The sequence below is a fragment of the Morus notabilis genome, unplaced genomic scaffold, assembly GCF_000414095.1.
Source record: "Morus notabilis unplaced genomic scaffold, ASM41409v2 Scaffold2113, whole genome shotgun sequence".
In the NCBI taxonomy this organism is placed as follows: domain Eukaryota; kingdom Viridiplantae; phylum Streptophyta; class Magnoliopsida; order Rosales; family Moraceae; genus Morus; species Morus notabilis.
Window position 1 is genome coordinate 126,812 of NW_010357106.1, and position 18,228 is coordinate 145,039.

Consider the following 18,228-nt stretch of genomic DNA (forward strand, 5'->3'; position numbering starts at 1 on the left):
GAATAGAGATCAGAATAAGAACTAATTTCTTTCTAATTGATCCATAATAATAATAATAATAATAATAGGCGAAAAAGTACAAACAAACAACCGAAAGGAACATAATAAAAAACACGTGGTTTTCCATAATCAATTTTTCAGCATATGCATGTTCCCTCTCAGTTAATTCGATTCCTTGAAGAACCTGTTTGACCAGAAAAATAAGTAAATATATAAGAAATCCACGCTTCAAGAAAAGTACCCACATTTATAATGCGCAGAAAAAAGAAAAGAAAAGAACTTAGAGAAGTCGAATTTTCTTACTTAACGAGACCCGGCTTGATTGTGAGATGATTAGCGCTATCGTGGTTAAAGAACATGGCATGCATGCATATTGGTAAACGTACGAATCATTGTACCCCACTGATATTTTCCGAGAGAAGAAAATCAATAACCCGGCCCAATCAAGAAAAGTAAAAAACGAAAAGATTAATTGGGAATAGAACCAAGAAATTAAGAACGGTAGAGAGAAAGAAATGCGTGCAAAAAGAAAAATTCATAAGAAAAGTAATTATTACCTTATTCATGATGAGCTTCACACTCCAGAGTAGTATATTTGAAGAATATATGTATGTTGATCGTTGATCTTGTCCATCATTGAGAAGAAAAACGAAAGACTGACTAACTAATAATCCTAATGCCCTACTATTAACTAATATAATTAATAAAGCTTAAAATGGTGTTAAGCATCGTTGATCGATCGGAGATCGCATGTTGTGTGATTTTCAAAATCACAGGTTCTTTGTAATCTTTTCTTGCACTTCTGGCACAGCTTTTTCTTCTTATCTTCTGAGTGTTTTCTGTTTCGATGAGCTTTCAGCGCTTTATTGCTGTCGAATCTTTGAGCGCATACATTGCACGGGTAAGGATCTTGATTCGCCATTGAGAGAAATGGACTAGTAGCCAAGTGAAGAAGACAGGTGTGGGAATAATGAGAGAGAGAGAGAGAGAGAGAGAGAGTGACGGAGAGAGAGAATTGAAGGAGTGACGGAGAGAGAGAATTGAAGGAGTGACGACTCGGATTTATATAGAATTTGGTCAAAGCCCGGTTTGTTTGTTTTTAACATAAAAAATAGTATTTATATACTTTGTTTTCTCTATTTATTTAATAATTGTTTTAAACTTAGGAAATATCATTTATTGACGTTTGGATAGATGGATAATTTTTGCTTATACTTTCGGTCTTTTTTTTTTCCTTCTAATTTTGGACCATTTAAGAAGAGTAAAAAATTATTTTGTGTCTCAAAAAATAGTTTTAAGGTATAAAATGACAAGCATTATAAAAAACACAGGGTATGAAAGTGATTTTTTTTCTTAAAAAAAACACAACCTATCATATAGGGGTGTTTACGAATTAAAATCGATGTACTTGGGGTCAATTTGCAGTCTAATCCAAAACTATCGGATTGAGAAAATCTAAGGCCCCTTCATTTCGCTGATTCGAGTTTACAATTCGAGTTTTGTTACAGTAAAAAGCTCTCACAAACAATCACTTCTAACTTTTTTGCTACAGTAAAAAGCTCTCACATAAAATCACATATCAACTCAAATTAAAAACTCGAATCAACAAACTAAACGGGCCCTAAGTTCATTACCAATTTAAAATTGTTTCCAATCCAATCTGATCTAATACAAAACTACTGGACTTTGCAGATTGAATTTCACAGATTTCAGCCTTTAAAGTTAATAACCATGTTCAACGCCCATTTTTATTTATTTATTAGAGCTTACAAATTAAAATAAGTCCAATAAAATTGAAAATCCAATTTGTTATAACATAATTAATTATGACAACTTAGCTTCAATAATACTCAAAATGAAGTATTTATCATTCATAAGCATTATCTCTGAGTAACTTTGGGAATATTGTCCCATCTTTCAAATTTCAAACGAAATAATACGGACAATTAGAACCCTCAGAACCTTCGTTTTTCGCAGATCATGACCAAAAGAAAAAGAATTAAAGATACTAGAACGTACTAATCTCAACATGTTAATATTTAAGCAAACAAAAGGAACAAAAACAAACAAAGTTTCAAGTACCGCCATAGCGAGGAAGTGATGGCCCGGGCCGAACCTAACCTTAGTTTAATTTTAAATTTGAACTTGTAGGTGAAAAATATGGGATATATTTTTGTTTTATTATCATCATCATCCTCATCGTTATCGGGTAAGATGGGTCCTAATTATATACAAATACGTGACAATTTTTTTTAAACAGCCGAAAAAGTAAATTGATTAATTATATATATATATATATAAATGTTTTAATTTCCTATCGATAAAGAAATTCCTTTCCAAGTTGGACTCGGAATTTTATAGGAAGCAGAGTTAGGGCAGAAGTCGGAAATAGTCCTATATTTAAGTGCTTACTGCTCATCACATGCGATCACAAAAATAAATGATATAGCTTACTGAAAGATCAAGATAAGAAAAAAGAAATAGAGGAAGAAGAAGAAGAAGAAGAAGAAGAAGAAGAAGAAGAAGAAGAAGAGGAAGAGATACAAGTTTTCTACGCAATTCATGGATCAAGGTACGAAATATTTAACATATTCATGATTTACATGACCTTTTAGTAAACTTGGTGCTCAAAATTATTGTCGTTGTTTAACATGTTCATTGTTTAATTTGGGAAGATAAATAACCCTTTAATCTATGCATGGAACTATTCGATAAATCACTAAACAGGGATTCTTTATAGCATTAAATTAGTATGTAAATCGCTTTTTTATAAAAGTTTATGGTTATTCCTTTTCTTTTTCTTTGTCATATATTCATGATTTACTGAGGAGTTTTTTTTTTTCTTTTTTTTTTTCTTTTTTTAGATTGGGCAAGCCTTCCAAAACATCTTTTAGACTTAACTTTGGGGAAGTTGGGGTCATTTACAGACTATATACAATTTGGAGCGGTTTGTGTTCCTTGGCATTCCATTCTGAAAGATAATCCAAATAAACAAAACGAATTAATGCGGCACCATCAAGTTCCAGTGCTTTTATTTCCTGGAAAAGAAGAAGATACATGGAGCATCTACAACATCACAAACAACAAATTCTTAGAGTTGAAGTTATCTTTATCATATAAGAGACGTTTCAGTGGCTCTTCAGAAGGATGGTTAGTAATTGGAAATAAGGATCATACTGTGACGCTTCACAAACCTGATTTTATAGATTATAAAGTAGAAAATAGTCAATTAGCAAATTATGAAAGTATCGACCTCCCATGTTTATTTGATCCCCCGGACGAAGAAGACGATTTGGATCCAGAAATTCTTGAATATTTTGGTGAAGAAGCTTATGATTATCGCATTGCCAAGGCTTTAATTACAGCCGATCCGCTAATAAATCCTGACAACTGCACCATTTTTATGATATTCGGCGGATATAATGAAATAGCATTTCGTAGATATAAGAAAGATACCGAATGGGTTAGAATTGCAGATAGGCACTACGATGACATTATCCATTACAAGAACAACTTTTATGCTGTGGACTATTCTGGTAGGCTTGTGTCTTTCAATATTGATGACCCTTCCACTATAAAGTTGGTTACACCCAAAATTTTGAATCTAACATCGGTTGCACATGTTAAGAGATATCTTGTTGAATCATGTACTGGAGAGCTCTTGCAAGTTGAAAGATTTGTTAGAATGGACGAGGATTTAAAACGTTGGACAACAATATTCAAAGTTTACGGATTAAATATGGATTTTGATCATGAAGGAATTAGGTGGATTGAGACAAAAAGCCTAGGTGGTGCCGCTTTGTTCGTAGGGGACAATTCTAGTATATCTGTGTTAGCTTCTGGTGGGTTTCAATGGAATTGTCAACCAAATTGCATCTATTTCACGCATGATGATGTTAGTATTAATGCTAGTAAGGGTTCTGATATGGGCATTTACAACGTGGAGACTGGAAGTTTCGAGTTACACTTTGCTATGGACCCAACTACTTTTTCTAGGATATTTGATCGACCTCCAATTTGGGTTGTTCCCATACCCAACAAATATTAGTTTTTTGTTTTTGTATTTTTTTTTTCTCTTTCAACATTATTTTTTACGTTTTCATTATTATGTTCTGCAATGAAAGGCTTCAAATTTATATATTCAACTTTTTTTCATACATGTTTTTTTTTTTTATTTTTTTTTTATTTTTGGAAGTGCAATTACCATTATTAATTGGCGTTAGACAAGACAGTAATAAACTTCGCGAAAAGATCTGAGATCTCGTGATCCTTGCCAACATGATCATAATCCAATAGATGCTGACAAACATTGTACACACCAGAATTACAACATCCATCAATTCTTCGTAAATATTTTTCCATTGAAATATGAATAGAAAAGAGTTACATAACATTTTTTTTTGAAAATATTTATAGTAGATAACATATTTTAAAATATTTATGATATATAATATATTTACCTCGAATGATTAATTTACGAAGCATATTTATAAAAATTTAACTTTATAAAAAGTTAATAGCTCTAAATGTCTCTGAACTTTTAAATTTGTGACATTTGGTTGCTAAATAAATTTTTTAAGAGATAAAATCTTCATGAACTAAGTTTTAAAGAGCAACAATTGTCCTAGCCATTAAATCTTTGACAATGTCATGTGATACGTTCATGGCTTTTTAAATGAAATTATAAAAATAACCTCACAATATATAAAAGAAGAAACAAATATAAAACTTCAGTAGGTTAGCAAAAAAATAAATAAATAAATTATGTACAATCCTAACCACTTATCTTATTTCAAAAATAACCTTACAATATTTAAAAGATTTAACTGTAAGACTGCTTTTGCTCTTTAAAACTGAATTCAGGGAGATTTTTACCCTTGAAATTAGTTTAGGCACCAAATCATCATAAACTTTAAAGTTCAAGGACCTACTGTAAATATGTATAAATGTTTTAAAATATGATCTTTATTTATTATTATGGAATTTCTCTGTGCGCCTTAATTTTTTGAACTACCGATTTTTACGTCTCTATGCGCCTTGATTTTCTGAACTACCGATAGTTCATGTAAAAATAGAGATTTGACTCCACTTTCAGTGGCTGGTATATCATAGAATCTTGCACGCACCGCATTATAGAAAAATTTCAGTATCATACATCTCAAATGTCTCTGCAACTTTTCGGTTTTGTTTATTCTAATTCCATGTTATTATCTTTTAACCCCTCTTTATTTTGCATTTTTTCGTTATCCCTAAGTTGTCACCATTAACAAACAAGCAGCCTATTTTGATTGTGACTGAGGCTTTAGTATTATGATGTCTGATAATAAGAAATATATTACACTTTTTTTTTTTCTGAATATTTCAGTTTGGGTTAATATTTGGGTATAACATAATTTCCAATGTCTCATAAAGTATGTCACATATACCCACTTATTCACTTCTTTAGAGCTCATTTGGAGCTTTTGCTCTGACTCCAATCTACCTTGCGAGCTTTTTGACACAAGAACTGTACTAGATCAATCTTTATATATGTGATCTTTCATGAATTTTGATCCACCTTGGTGTGTTTCCACCATGAATCTCTTTCTGAGTCCGTTATTGATAAAATACAAAAAAAAAAAAAAAAAAAAAAAAAAAAAAAAAAAAAACATTCTTAGAAAATTGGAGTCGATTTTCACTGTAGTGAGTGATACAATTTTTTTTCCCTTGCTTATTTTTTAAAATATACAACTTTTAACAATGATTAGCGTGTCGTTTTAATAATAATGTTGATCATTGCTGAAAATAACTAAATTTATAGATTTAAAAACTATGTATGGTCGTCACTAAAAGTTTACTCGGCAATATAAGGGCGTCAAAATCCATCAGCTCCAGGATTTCTACATTTTTAACGATCGCATGAAAAAAGTTTTTCTTTAACAAAAGCATTTGGGTTGACGCTTGTACTATGTTCTGTTTTTAATCAAGTTTCAACGACTTACTTTGAGTTTGTCATTGAATGTAACTTCCCCTGAGGATTAAAAGAGTTGATGTTGATACACTTTTTCTTTCTTCTTCTTTTTTTTCTTTTTTTTTATTTTTTTATTTTTTTAAGTAGGAGTTGAAGGGCATAAACACAGAGCGATGTTGAAGATTGAAAATATTAATGGCTATATGATGAATTTAGCAGCGGCTGATTACTTCATGCTTTATTGTATCGTGTTTTTAGTTCGAGTTTTGAGTATGGATATATAACTTTATCGTCTTTTTATGTTTTTTGAAGCTTGTGTTTGTTTATATACTAGTTTGACGACACCAACCTCAACGAACTGGATACGAGTACCTTATAAACGACACCAACCTCAACGAACGGCATGGACAGACAAAAGGACAATAAACTGGAGATGCAAAAACCGGTGTAAAACGACATTGACTTACAAGGACAAAACAAAGCATTAAACTAAAAAATGACTTGACCAGGAATAACTAAACTTGCGAAATTACATTAACTGGTGCAATTACTGAAACTATAGGACGATACTTCCTAGTAATCTTCAAAAATACGTCTAAAAAGTAAAAAGGATATATAAAACATATATAAACAAGCTTTAATCCACGGAAGATATAGATTGCCTTTAAATATAAATTGATTAACTATATATATATATATATATATGTGTGTGTGTTTTAATTCCCTATCGATAAAGAAATTCCTTTCCAAGTTGGACTCGGAATTTTATAGGAAGCAGAGTTAGGACAGAAGTCGGAAATAGTACTATTTAAGTGCCTACTGCTCATCACATGCGATCACAAAAATAATCACATGCGATCACAAAAATAAGTGATATAGCTAGCTGAAAGATCAAGATAAGAAAAAAGGAAGAAGAAGAAGCTCAAGTTTTCTACGCAATTCATGGAGCAAGGTATATTTAACATATTCATGATTTACATGATCTTTTAGTAAACTTGGTCCTCAAAATTATTGTCGTTGTTTAATATATTCATTGTTTAATTTGGGAAGATAAATAACCTTTAATCTATTTCGACTTCAATACATGGTAACTATTCGATAAATCACTAAACAGGGATTCTTTATAGCATTAAATTAGTACGTAAATCGCTTTTTTATAAAAGTTTATGGTTATTCCTTTTCTTTTTCTTTGTCATATATTCATGATTTACTGAGGAGTTTTTTTTTTTCTTTTTTTTCTTTTTTTAGATTGGGCAAGCCTCCCAAAACATCTTTTAGACTTAACTTTGGGGAAGTTGGGGTCATTTACAGACTATATACAATTTGGAGCAGTTTGTATTCGTTGGCATTCCATACTGATAGATAATCCAAATAAACAAAACGAATTAATGCGGCACCATCAAGTTCCAGTGCTTTTATTTCCTGGAAAAGAAGAAGATACATGGAGCATCTACAACATCACAAACAACAAATTCTTAGAGTTGAAGTTATCTTTATCATATAAGAGACGTTTCAGTGGCTCTTCAGAAGGATGGTTAGTAATTGGAAATAAGGATCATACTGTGACGCTTCACAAACCTGATTTTATAGATTATAAAGTAGAAAATAGTCAATTAGCAAATTATGAAAGTATCGACCTCCCATGTTTATTTGATCCCCCCGACGAAGAAGACGATTTGGATCCAGAAATTCTTGAATATTTTGGTGAAGAAGCTTATGATTATCGCATTGCCAAGGCTTTAATTACAGCCGATCCGCTAATAAATCCTGACAACTGCACCATTTTTATGATATTCGGCGGATATAATGAAATAGCATTTCGTAGATATAAGAAAGATACCGAATGGGTTAGAATTGCAGATAGGCACTACGATGACATTATCCATTACAAGAACAACTTTTATGCTGTGGACTATTCTGGTAGGCTTGTGTCTTTCAATATTGATGACCCTTCCACTATAAAGTTGGTTACACCCAAAATTTTGAATCTAACATCGGTTGCACATGTTAAGAGATATCTTGTTGAATCATGTACTGGAGAGCTCTTGCAAGTTGAAAGATTTGTTAGAATGGACGAGGATTTAAAACGTTGGACAACAATATTCAAAGTTTACGGATTAAATATGGATTTTGATCATGAAGGAATTAGGTGGATTGAGACAAAAAGCCTAGGTGGTGCCGCTTTGTTCGTAGGGGACAATTCTAGTATATCTGTGTTAGCTTCTGGTGGGTTTCAATGGAATTGTCAACCAAATTGCATCTATTTCACGCATGATGATGTTAGTATTAATGCTAGTAAGGGTTCTGATATGGGCATTTACAACGTGGAGACTGGAAGTTTCGAGTTACACTTTGCTATGGACCCAACTACTTTTTCTAGGATATTTGATCGACCTCCAATTTGGGTTGTTCCCATACCCAACAAATATTAGTTTTTTGTTTTTGTATTTTTTTTTTCTCTTTCAACATTATTTTTTACGTTTTCATTATTATGTTCTGCAATGAAAGGCTTCAAATTTATATATTCAACTTTTTTTCATACATGTTTTTTTTTTTTATTTTTTTTTTATTTTTGGAAGTGCAATTACCATTATTAATTGGCGTTAGACAAGACAGTAATAAACTTCGCGAAAAGATCTGAGATCTCGTGATCCTTGCCAACATGATCATAATCCAATAGATGCTGACAAACATTGTACACACCAGAATTACAACATCCATCAATTCTTCGTAAATATTTTTCCATTGAAATATGAATAGAAAAGAGTTACATAACATTTTTTTTTGAAAATATTTATAGTAGATAACATATTTTAAAATATTTATGATATATAATATATTTACCTCGAATGATTAATTTACGAAGCATATTTATAAAAATTTAACTTTATAAAAAGTTAATAGCTCTAAATGTCTCTGAACTTTTAAATTTGTGACATTTGGTTGCTAAATAAATTTTTTAAGAGATAAAATCTTCATGAACTAAGTTTTAAAGAGCAACAATTGTCCTAGCCATTAAATCTTTGACAATGTCATGTGATACGTTCATGGCTTTTTAAAAATTCTTAGAAAATTGGAGTCGATTTTCACTATAGTGAGTGATACAATTTTTTTTCTTGTTGATTCCTTGAAATACATAACTTTTAACGATGAGTAGCGTGTCGTTTTAATAATAATTTTGATTATTGCTGAAAATAACTAAATTTATAGATTTAAAAACGATGTATGGTCGTCACTAAAAGTTTAACGATCAGCTCCAGGATTTCTAAATTTTTAACGATCACATGAAAAAAGTTTTTCTTTAACAAAAAAGCCTTCAACGATTACCCAAATTGTCGCTGACGCTTGTACTATGTTCTGTTTTTAATCATGAAGTTTCAACAACTTAATTTGAGGTTGTCATTGAATGTAACTTTTCCGGAGTATTAAAAGAGTTGATATGATGGCTATAGGAGTTGAAAGGCATAAACACAGAGCGATGTTGAAGATTGAAAATATTAATGGCTATATGATGAATTTAGCAGCGGCTGATTACTTCTTGCTTTAATGTATCGTGTTTTTAGTTCGGGTTTTGAGTTTGGGTATATAACTTTATCGTCTTTTTAAGTATTTTGAAGCTTGTGTTTGTTGATGTACTAGTTTGACGCCCCCTACTTCACACATGAGAATACTGTGAGAATTTGTATGTTTGTTTTAGTTATTTTGGAGCACTAAGCTTCAATTTTGATTTTTTTCTTTTATTTTACAATAAGAAAAGTTGTGAAAATTACAATTTTGCACTTCAAATAACAGTTTTTCTTTTTTCTTTTTTTTTTCTAAGAAAGTAACAAAAACTATGTCCAACTAAACGAATGATGGTCAGACTTTTGAAACAAAACAGGAAAAAATAAATTAGATGTAAAATGATAAAACATTATATTTAAATTATTAGACCTAATTTTACGTCGGGTGTCTCGTATAGTGTTAGAACACTATCTAGAACACTGGTTGATTAATTGAGTTCTGGATTAATTATGTTCAGTTTATAGAGCAGAATAAAGTACATAGATAAAAAGAACACGCATGCATTATAGTATTACAGTTCGGTGCGCACACCTACATATGTGGGGCTACGTCCAGACAGTAAGCAGTTTACTATGTTTTAGAAATTACAGACACTGATGGACTTATTGACACATGACTCCCTCCTAGACAATGACAACATTGTGATGAATCTCCACAGTGATACTATTTAGCGTGCACCACACGTCTTTTATTCACTCGGCGAACTTCCTACCACCGACAGAGCTTTCTCCTGGAAGCAACAAGCCTCTTTCCCGAAAGGCGTAATGATTAACACTCGAAGGCTCTCAAAAGCGCACACGTCTCTCTGAATATTTCTCTATAAAAGCTCTCAAACTCACAGACTTTTTCTCTCGATATTTTCTCTATGAAATATGTACACTTCGTGAGTAGAATGAGACTTTTAAATAGAACAACTAAGGCCTCTCAAAATCTTCTCAAACTCCACGATTCTCTCTCAACAATATTCTGCACTTTTATCTCTTTGATGAAGCTGCATAATATCTTCACCTAATCTCCTTTCAAAGTAACTCCACAAGAAAATCTCTCTAGAAAATCTTCCACGATTTTCTCTCAAGATTAAATCTCCCCTATTTTCTCATTTTTATTAGTTGGCAATTTATTGGCAACTTGTTGTAAAAATTCAAAAACAGGTCTCAAGTTGAAGACTCGGAGAGGTTGATGCAGAATCAGATTGGAGCAGATTTAGAAGATCTCGATTGTGAGGGATAAGGATCAAAAAGATTGTGTGGAGATTTTGAACTAGATTTTTATTTGAAGTTGTGGCGAGATTCAATATGGACTAGGTGCAAATTTTGTGTGATATGAATCAAATTTCGTGGAGATTGTGCGCTATTGTTTATCTGGTTTTGAAAAGCTCTAATGTAGAGGATAAAGTTTCCAGAATGTGGCTGAATTCGAATTTGAATGAGAAAGATATTTTGAGTGGCGACCAAGTCAATTTGGATTTAAAATTGCAATGCATAATCCAAATATGTTTTGGAGGACAATTAAATTTCAAATTCTGTAGGTTGTAAACCGCGGAAGATCAAGTGTTTCAGATTTGGAGATTTTGCTGCATAATCCGAATTTGAATTTGAGAAGATATTTTTATGGAAGATCGGATTTGAAAATTTACTAAATCCGAATTTATCAATGAGTGGCAAATTTGAATTCGAAGATTTAAAAAGAGAATGTGCTTGTGGAGTTTGTTTGATAAAGCGCGTGGAGATTTTTTAGAGATGATTTGAAGATGTGAATTTGAATTCAAATAGGAGATTTGAATTTGGTGAATGCCAACATGAAGATAATGTGGACATGGAGATAATTTGAAATAGAATTGGATTGTGCCAATTTGAAGAAAAGGAATAAAAGTTCTATAAATAGAACTCAAGATTTTTCACTCTGTGGGTTTCCTGGGTTTCGCGCATAATGTTTTGAGAAGTTCCATTATCATTTTTCGGGAGAAGAAGTAGTAGTCTTCGGGAGAAGACATTTGCAGTGTTGAAGACAATTCAACTGTTTATCGTTGTTGGGAAGAAGAATTTGAAACTTTTGGGAGAGAGTGACCTGCCAGACAAAAGGATTTCACCGTGCAATTTTAAAGACAAGTGGTGCTCGCCGAATCATGCCATCCAGTTGATTCTACATGGCAGCGACAAATTAAAAGAGAGTCTTTATTTGTATAAGTCCGATTGGTATTTGTAATCATTGAGAATTATTGGATGATTCAATGTCTGGGCGTGGCCCTGTGGATGTTGGTGGTTGCTGAACTATTTTTCCAATTTATTTTCCTGCTCGATTAATTGAACATTGCTGAATCTAAAAATTAATTAATCACCAGCACGTGAAAATACACAAATCTAACCGAAATAAATTATATGAAGAAAATTTCCTAAATATCCCTTATATTATTTTGAAATTTCTCATCTTTCCTCGTACTATAGTTTGATAGAACTATCTCACATGTATTATAAAGTATGGATATATAAGTTCATGTCCCTTTATGAATTTTGAAGCTTGTGCTTGTTTATATATATCAGGCGACAGCGTTGAAGAAGCTTTTGAAGCGACTCAATGCCCCAAGCATTGGATGCTTGACAAACTTGGTGGTGCTTTTGTAACTTTGACGGCCGAACTTTTTGTTTGGTAAATGATCTTGTTTTTTCTCCCTGGTGTTTGATCAATAATATATATACCATAATGTGGTTTTAATAGTTACTTCAATATTTATCCATCAATAAGTATTATTGTTCTAGCCGTAAGATAATAATTTGACGTTTATAATAAATTATATGATTGACCAATAAAAATTATGACAATTAACGAGACTAAATTCTTATCACGACACGCTATCAGATTTCTACATTTAGTAGTAATCAGAGATGGAAACATAACAATTGAAAACTCGTCTATATATATCCATAATTTAACACTAATAGACTAGTAAATTGTTTATTAAAATTACTTAGTCATTCGTTAGTATTGATTAATGAGTGATGAATCATTAAGTTAATGAGTAATAAACTACAAATCAATTTATCATAGATTAACCATATTTTGAAAATGACTATTTTCCTAATTTCACAATACTTGGATCATTTGCTAAAAAAACACTAAGAAAGCTATCATTTTTGTACATATTCAGACTGATTTATTATTATTATTATTATTATTATTATTATTATTATTTAACACAGCGAGACTTTGCATTCAGGAATTGTCCATATATATGATCAGTATGGATGACGATTTTCAATTTGGTACTAAATATAATATGGTGCAAGTTCACTGTGCGTGTTCATTATCAAATGTTTAAGTTAAAAAACGATTAAGTTTGGTCTTTTTGCATTTAATAATCCTCTAAAACATACTATAGTAGACCACCTTTCGTCCAATGAAAATCCAATTTACTTTCTCATATGGGGAATACAAGTCAAAATATAGGCCTAGTAGAGGATTGCTGTCTGATTTTCACCTGCATTAATCAAGGTTCTCGTAGTTAAAATTCAAATTGATCAATCTTATGATCGGAATATGCAAGGTGTTAAGCAGAGCGTACGTTGGTTAACACAAAAGTATTACATGATATCATCTCATATAAACAAGATTTAATCCACGGAAGATATAGATTGCCTTTAAATATTGTGATGTTTAATTCCCCCACCATAAAATGCTTCCTTGAAACTACCATTCAGACAAATGTATGATTAATGTATTAAAAGTCCATTACTAGGATATATATGTGTGTGCGTCTACAGATTAGATTCTTTTACTCTTATTTAGTGGAATTGACCTTGTTTTGATCTCAAATTCATAGAAAAATTGTTACTTGCTCAAACAGCTCTTGAATAGCATCTGATGGATTGCAATATTTTTGGGTTTATTTATGTGGATGCCCCAAAACTCTCGATTTTGGCAAATCAATATCTAAATTGAAAATCTTAGCAATTGACCACTCAAATTTCAAAATCCTTTATACATCCAATAAAAATGAGGTTAAATTTTTCTTTTATGGTTTTCTTATATGTGACTATCATGTGACCTTTTATTGAGGGCAGCCTAGCTCTTTTTTGCTCGAATTGGACCCCATATATTATATGAAAAACTCGCTCCCTCTAGTGATAAATCCAGGATAACCAGCACTGCAAGCGAGCGACTTTTGTTCATATAGAATCCAACTTCAGCAAAAAAGACCTAAACCAACTTTAATTGTGGGTCACGTGGGAGTTACATGCAAGAAAAAAATTAAACTCATTCTTTATTGGATCTACCATGCAATGAAATTTGAAATTTGATACGAGTACCTTATAAACGACACCAACCTCAACGAACGACATGAACAGACAAAAGGACAATAAACTGGAGATGCAAAAACCGGTGTAAAACGGCATTGACTTACAAGGACAAAACAAAGCATTAAACTAAAAAATGACTTGACCAGGAATAATTAAACTTGCGAAATTACATTAACTGGTGCAATTACCGAAACTATAGGACGATACTTCCTAGTAATCTTCAAAAATACGTCTAAAAAGTAAAAAGGATATATAAAACATATATAAACAAGCTTTAATCCACGGAAGATATAGATTGCCTTTAAATATAAATTGATTAACTATATATATATATATATATATATGTGTGTGTTTTAATTCCCTATCGATAAAGAAATTCCTTTCCAAGTTGGACTCGGAATTTTATAGGAAGCAGAGTTAGGACAGAAGTCGGAAATAGTACTATTTAAGTGCCTACTGCTCATCACATGCGATCACAAAAATAATCACATGCGATCACAAAAATAAGTGATATAGCTAGCTGAAAGATCAAGATAAGAAAAAAGGAAGAAGAAGAAGCTCAAGTTTTCTACGCAATTCATGGAGCAAGGTATATTTAACATATTCATGATTTACATGATCTTTTAGTAAACTTGGTCCTCAAAATTATTGTCGTTGTTTAATATATTCATTGTTTAATTTGGGAAGATAAATAACCTTTAATCTATTTCGACTTCAATACATGGTAACTATTCGATAAATCACTAAACAGGGATTCTTTATAGCATTAAATTAGTACGTAAATCGCTTTTTTATAAAAGTTTATGGTTATTCCTTTTCTTTTTCTTTGTCATATATTCATGATTTACTGAGGAGTTTTTTTTTTTCTTTTTTTTCTTTTTTTAGATTGGGCAAGCCTCCCAAAACATCTTTTAGACTTAACTTTGGGGAAGTTGGGGTCATTTACAGACTATATACAATTTGGAGCAGTTTGTATTCGTTGGCATTCCATACTGATAGATAATCCAAATAAACAAAACGAATTAATGCGGCACCATCAAGTTCCAGTGCTTTTATTTCCTGGAAAAGAAGAAGATACATGGAGCATCTACAACATCACAAACAACAAATTCTTAGAGTTGAAGTTATCTTTATCATATAAGAGACGTTTCAGTGGCTCTTCAGAAGGATGGTTAGTAATTGGAAATAAGGATCATACTGTGACGCTTCACAAACCTGATTTTATAGATTATAAAGTAGAAAATAGTCAATTAGCAAATTATGAAAGTATCGACCTCCCATGTTTATTTGATCCCCCGGACGAAGAAGACGATTTGGATCCAGAAATTCTTGAATATTTTGGTGAAGAAGCTTATGATTATCGCATTGCCAAGGCTTTAATTACAGCCGATCCGCTAATAAATCCTGACAACTGCACCATTTTTATGATATTCGGCGGATATAATGAAATAGCATTTCGTAGATATAAGAAAGATACCGAATGGGTTAGAATTGCAGATAGGCACTACGATGACATTATCCATTACAAGAACAACTTTTATGCTGTGGACTATTCTGGTAGGCTTGTGTCTTTCAATATTGATGACCCTTCCACTATAAAGTTGGTTACACCCAAAATTTTGAATCTAACATCGGTTGCACATGTTAAGAGATATCTTGTTGAATCATGTACTGGAGAGCTCTTGCAAGTTGAAAGATTTGTTAGAATGGACGAGGATTTAAAACGTTGGACAACAATATTCAAAGTTTACGGATTAAATATGGATTTTGATCATGAAGGAATTAGGTGGATTGAGACAAAAAGCCTAGGTGGTGCCGCTTTGTTCGTAGGGGACAATTCTAGTATATCTGTGTTAGCTTCTGGTGGGTTTCAATGGAATTGTCAACCAAATTGCATCTATTTCACGCATGATGATGTTAGTATTAATGCTAGTAAGGGTTCTGATATGGGCATTTACAACGTGGAGACTGGAAGTTTCGAGTTACACTTTGCTATGGACCCAACTACTTTTTCTAGGATATTTGATCGACCTCCAATTTGGGTTGTTCCCATACCCAACAAATATTAGTTTTTTGTTTTTGTATTTTTTTTTTCTCTTTCAACATTATTTTTTACGTTTTCATTATTATGTTCTGCAATGAAAGGCTTCAAATTTATATATTCAACTTTTTTTCATACATGTTTTTTTTTTTTATTTTTTTTTTATTTTTGGAAGTGCAATTACCATTATTAATTGGCGTTAGACAAGACAGTAATAAACTTCGCGAAAAGATCTGAGATCTCGTGATCCTTGCCAACATGATCATAATCCAATAGATGCTGACAAACATTGTACACACCAGAATTACAACATCCATCAATTCTTCGTAAATATTTTTCCATTGAAATATGAATAGAAAAGAGTTACATAACATTTTTTTTTGAAAATATTTATAGTAGATAACATATTTTAAAATATTTATGATATATAATATATTTACCTCGAATGATTAATTTACGAAGCATATTTATAAAAATTTAACTTTATAAAAAGTTAATAGCTCTAAATGTCTCTGAACTTTTAAATTTGTGACATTTGGTTGCTAAATAAATTTTTTAAGAGATAAAATCTTCATGAACTAAGTTTTAAAGAGCAACAATTGTCCTAGCCATTAAATCTTTGACAATGTCATGTGATACGTTCATGGCTTTTTAAAACGAAATTATAAAAATATCCTCACAATATATAAAAGAAGAAACAAATATAAAACTTCAGTAGGTTAGCAAAAAAATAAATAAATAAATTATGTACAATCCTAACCACTTATCTTATTTCAAAAATAACCTTACAATATTTAAAAGATTTAACTGTAAGACTGCTTTTGCTCTTTAAAACTGAATTCAGGGAGATTTTTACCCTTGAAATTAGTTTAGGCACCAAATCATCATAAACTTTAAAGTTCAAGGACCTACTGTAAATATGTATAAATGTTTTAAAATATGATCTTTATTTATTATTATGGAATTTCTCTGTGCGCCTTAATTTTTTGAACTACCGATTTTTACGTCTCTATGCGCCTTGATTTTCTGAACTACCGATAGTTCATGTAAAAATAGAGATTTGACTCCACTTTCAGTGGCTGGTATATCATAGAATCTTGCACCGCACCGCATTATAGCAAAATTTCAGTATCATACATCTCAAATGTCTCTGCAACTTTTCGGTTTTGTTTATTCTAATTCCATGTTATTATCTTTTAACCCCTCTTTATTTTGCATTTTTTCGTTATCCCTAAGTTGTCACCATTAACAAACAAGCAGCCTATTTTGATTGTGACTGAGGCTTTAGTATTATGATGTCTGATAATAAGAAATATATTACACTTTTTTTTTTTCTGAATATTTCAGTTTGGGTTAATATTTGGGTATAACATAATTTCCAATGTCTCATAAAGTATGTCACATATACCCACTTATTCACTTCTTTAGAGCTCATTTGGAGCTTTTGCTCTGACTCCAATCTACCTTGCGAGCTTTTTGACACAAGAACTGTACTAGATCAATCTTTATATATGTGATCTTTCATGAATTTTGATCCACCTTGGTGTGTTTCCACCATGAATCTCTTTCTGAGTCCGTTATTGATAAAATACAAAAAAAAAAAAAAAAAAAAAAAAAAAAAAAAAAAAAAATTTTAAAAAAAAGCGGGGGCAGCTCCAGGATTTCTACATTTTTAACGATCGCATGAAAAAAGTTTTTCTTTAACAAAAGCATTTGGGTTGACGCTTGTACTATGTTCTGTTTTTAATCAAGTTTCAACGACTTACTTTGAGTTTGTCATTGAATGTAACTTCCCCTGAGGATTAAAAGAGTTGATGTTGATACACTTTTTCTTTCTTCTTCTTTTTTTTCTTTTTTTTTATTTTTTTATTTTTTTAAGTAGGAGTTGAAGGGCATAAACACAGAGCGATGTTGAAGATTGAAAATATTAATGGCTATATGATGAATTTAGCAGCGGCTGATTACTTCATGCTTTATTGTATCGTGTTTTTAGTTCGAGTTTTGAGTATGGATATATAACTTTATCGTCTTTTTATGTTTTTTGAAGCTTGTGTTTGTTTATATACTAGTTTGACGACACCAACCTCAACGAACTGGATACGAGTACCTTATAAACGACACCAACCTCAACGAACGGCATGGACAGACAAAAGGACAATAAACTGGAGATGCAAAAACCGGTGTAAAACGACATTGACTTACAAGGACAAAACAAAGCATTAAACTAAAAAATGACTTGACCAGGAATAACTAAACTTGCGAAATTACATTAACTGGTGCAATTACTGAAACTATAGGACGATACTTCCTAGTAATCTTCAAAAATACGTCTAAAAAGTAAAAAGGATATATAAAACATGATGAACGAAAAAAAAAAC

General features: G+C 31.5%; 1 protein-coding gene across 1 annotated transcript; it reads left to right on the forward strand.

Moving 5' to 3' along the window:
• Positions 1-6,892: 6,892 nt before the first annotated feature.
• LOC112091593 (F-box protein SKIP23-like) lies at positions 6,893-8,382 on the forward strand. Its single transcript, XM_024165663.1, has 2 exons — positions 6,893-6,902; positions 7,199-8,382. Exons 1-2 carry the CDS (start codon positions 6,893-6,895, stop codon positions 8,380-8,382), a joined length of 1,194 nt encoding a protein of 397 aa, XP_024021431.1.
• Positions 8,383-18,228: the final 9,846 nt, after the last annotated feature.